Here is a 2,784-nt window from a genome sequence, read left to right as displayed (position 1 = left end):
AAGGCGGTTTGTTGCATGTGTCCGGTCCACATTCACTACGTCGGGAAAGCGTCGGAATAACGCTATCTGCTGCCATCGGGAGAAACATATGTGGCTATAGTGACCTTCCTCTCCCTGACACACAAGAACGCGTCCGATCTCCCGACGTTTTGCCAGGACCGAAGGCATATCATCTGCTACATTAAAACCCAACCATTAGGCACCTACTCAACATAGCCGGTCGACACTTCCGGCGGTAGTTGTGTATATCCTTAGTTGTAAGAATCTTTCCGAATTCATCCGCCACAAACTGCCGCACCTCAGATGACGGCGTTCCATATCTCAGCAGGGCCTGGCATGTGCCCAACTCGTCTTCGGTTAAGCGTCGATTGACTGGAAGCCGATCGTAAAGAAACTTTGACAGTTTGTGGTTGTGTTCCAGAAAATAAGACGTCACTGCCAGTTGGTTCCTTTGCCTCCGTAGGCAAAACCGCACTGGGCAGCTAGTGCTTCGCGTACTTTTTTTATTAGAAATTACGCTCGGCTTACTAGCTTCTTTGGATTCCACGGCTTTCCGTTGGTCTTGGAGGGAGCCTGCTGCATTTGTAGTACATCCATCCGTAACGCAAATAGTGTTGGTGCTTCGATTACTGGATGAACGCACAAATATCACAAAGTTATCCTTCATGTATTCATTTAAGGTCTTCTCAAATGCCTTGAAGGATGAAAACGATACACCCACAAATTTCTCAACAAAAGCCACTTCCGAAGCCATAGCAGACGAAGTTCAAAGCCGAATGTGCGCCAATAATTTTCAAATGACATCGATTAAAACAAATCGCAAAAAATGACTTCAGATGAGGTGGATTTTCAGTCTACGCATATATGCAAAGAAGTGCAACATTTTGACGTTAAAGTTTGTATTTCGCCCGCAGGGTGTTTGCAGTAAAATATATTGTGCATCTAGGCGCTGGCAGAAATGAGCCTCCTGCAGATTTTGAGACACCATTGCGCCGCATACTATAATAATGTTTACAAATTATTTGGCTGCACGTGTGCCCAAACACTTAAATTCTAAGGCATCAATACGGCTGTCATTGTACTCTAAATTATGTTTGTCAACTGCTCAAGGGGATGAGATCTCGTCAACTGTATGCCCTTGCCGAGTAGTGCGATGAAGTTTGTCGGAGTCTAATAAAATTAAGAGCTTACTGAGAGGCATTTTTCACAAAGTTTTACAACTCTACATTGCAAAACTGATCTGCCCATTATTTTCATTTTAACTGCTGCTAAGCCACCGTGTTAAAATAAACGACCTCCTTCCGCTTAGCAGTTTCTAAGTATCTAACGAGTAAACTCCCACCAAATGTTGCAAACTTACGGTGCACTGCCACCAGCGTAGTGGCACCAATGTTAATTTTCATAATGAGACAGGCATCTTACAGATTCCAAGTAAACCGTCACGCAACTGTTTACGCTGGACAGATAGAATATTGACAAATTCGAAGTGCGTTCAGGGGAGCCGCTAAAAATCCGAGACACAGCGTCAGCTCAGCAGGTAACAACCGATGGCAACAACCGGCCACCAGTATTGTCGTAGGCGTCAGGTAAATGATGAAATCAATATAGCCACACGTCTTTTTTCGATCGTTAGTCACGATTTCACAAAAACGAAACGAGAAGCACTACGGACGCCCCGCTTATACCGCAGAACTTCATTGGTTGGACGTTCCTCATTGGAAAACTTACGCAAGCGCTCTCATGGTGGTGACATTTCCGGAGCGAGTATGGTTGGCTTTTCCATCTCTAGAACAATCTGAATTATTGAATTAGTGCATAGATCACAGAAAGAAAGTTATCCAATGTAAGACTGGCGATCACTACCGAGCCTCTTTCAAAACGCTGATTTGCTTTACTCGGGTAGCAACGGTAACCTGCTGGGGATGGAGCACACGACCGAAAACAATAAAACAGTAATGTCCGCGGATGGCTACCGCGGAAACAGGGACGACCATTTTTTGATTGCTGTTACCTCTACGGGTGCATCAATGAGTGGCTAAAAAATACGTTGTATGGATCCAGAGCATCCTCGCAAACCGGGTGGCGTTAAAAAAACCGTATGCATCACCTATCGGCCATTCAAAAAGTCAAAAAATCTAGAGGAGGGGGAAGCTTGATGTGGCTAAAGGAATGAGGCCTTCGATCAAATGTTTAGGGTTAATCTGACTAAGCCTCATGAAAACCCATCATCCAGTGACCCTGTCGTATATGCTGCTTGTACTAGTTGAAGAGGTTATAAGTGGCCACCACAAGATAATCTGGAAAAACAATGTCTTCTGTCGGCATACATTTTGCCGGAACTGATAGTTTATGGTAATTTGCCTAACTGCAAAAGGACCACCGCAAGTGGCTACAAACTTCAATCGTGTGGTACTAGCCGACGTTGGTCGAGCCCTTGACGACATCATCCATAAAATGTTCCACAAGAAGAGCGGCTGCATGAGGGACATAAGCAGACATGCTCTGTTAAACTGCAGATTTCTTCGCTGGAACGTTCCCGCTAAAGCACATGTGAAGCCACTCCCACAAATTATATCAATTGGCAAATTCACACAGTAGTACGTCCTGCTTCCAGTGTACTATGTTATCCACTCTGGTGGACAATCTGAAACAATTCAGTTATTCCAAATCACATGGTAGTTTACTTAGGCATCCAGAAAGCTGACGACCTAGGCCTTTTATATGATTACTCAGATGATCTGACCGAACTGATTACAGTTCATCAATTGTCGAAAAAGCAGGAAA

General features: G+C 44.4%; 1 protein-coding gene across 1 annotated transcript in view; it reads right to left on the bottom strand.

Annotated features, from left to right (window-relative positions):
- T265_09406 (hypothetical protein) overlaps positions 1-168 on the bottom strand; it is a gene marked incomplete at both ends in the record, with an annotated part of 5,004 nt that extends 4,836 nt beyond the window's left edge. Inside the window, one exon of the mRNA XM_009175453.1 lies at positions 37-168. Coding sequence (XP_009173717.1) covers positions 37-168 — 132 coding nt within the window. The remainder of the gene's footprint in view (positions 1-36) is intronic.
- Positions 169-2,784: the final 2,616 nt, after the last annotated feature.

This window comes from Opisthorchis viverrini (assembly GCF_000715545.1).
Source record: "Opisthorchis viverrini unplaced genomic scaffold opera_v5_276, whole genome shotgun sequence".
Taxonomy (NCBI): domain Eukaryota; kingdom Metazoa; phylum Platyhelminthes; class Trematoda; order Opisthorchiida; family Opisthorchiidae; genus Opisthorchis; species Opisthorchis viverrini.
The sequence above is the reverse complement of the archived record's forward strand: the minus strand, read 5'-3'. Positions and strand labels throughout refer to the sequence as shown.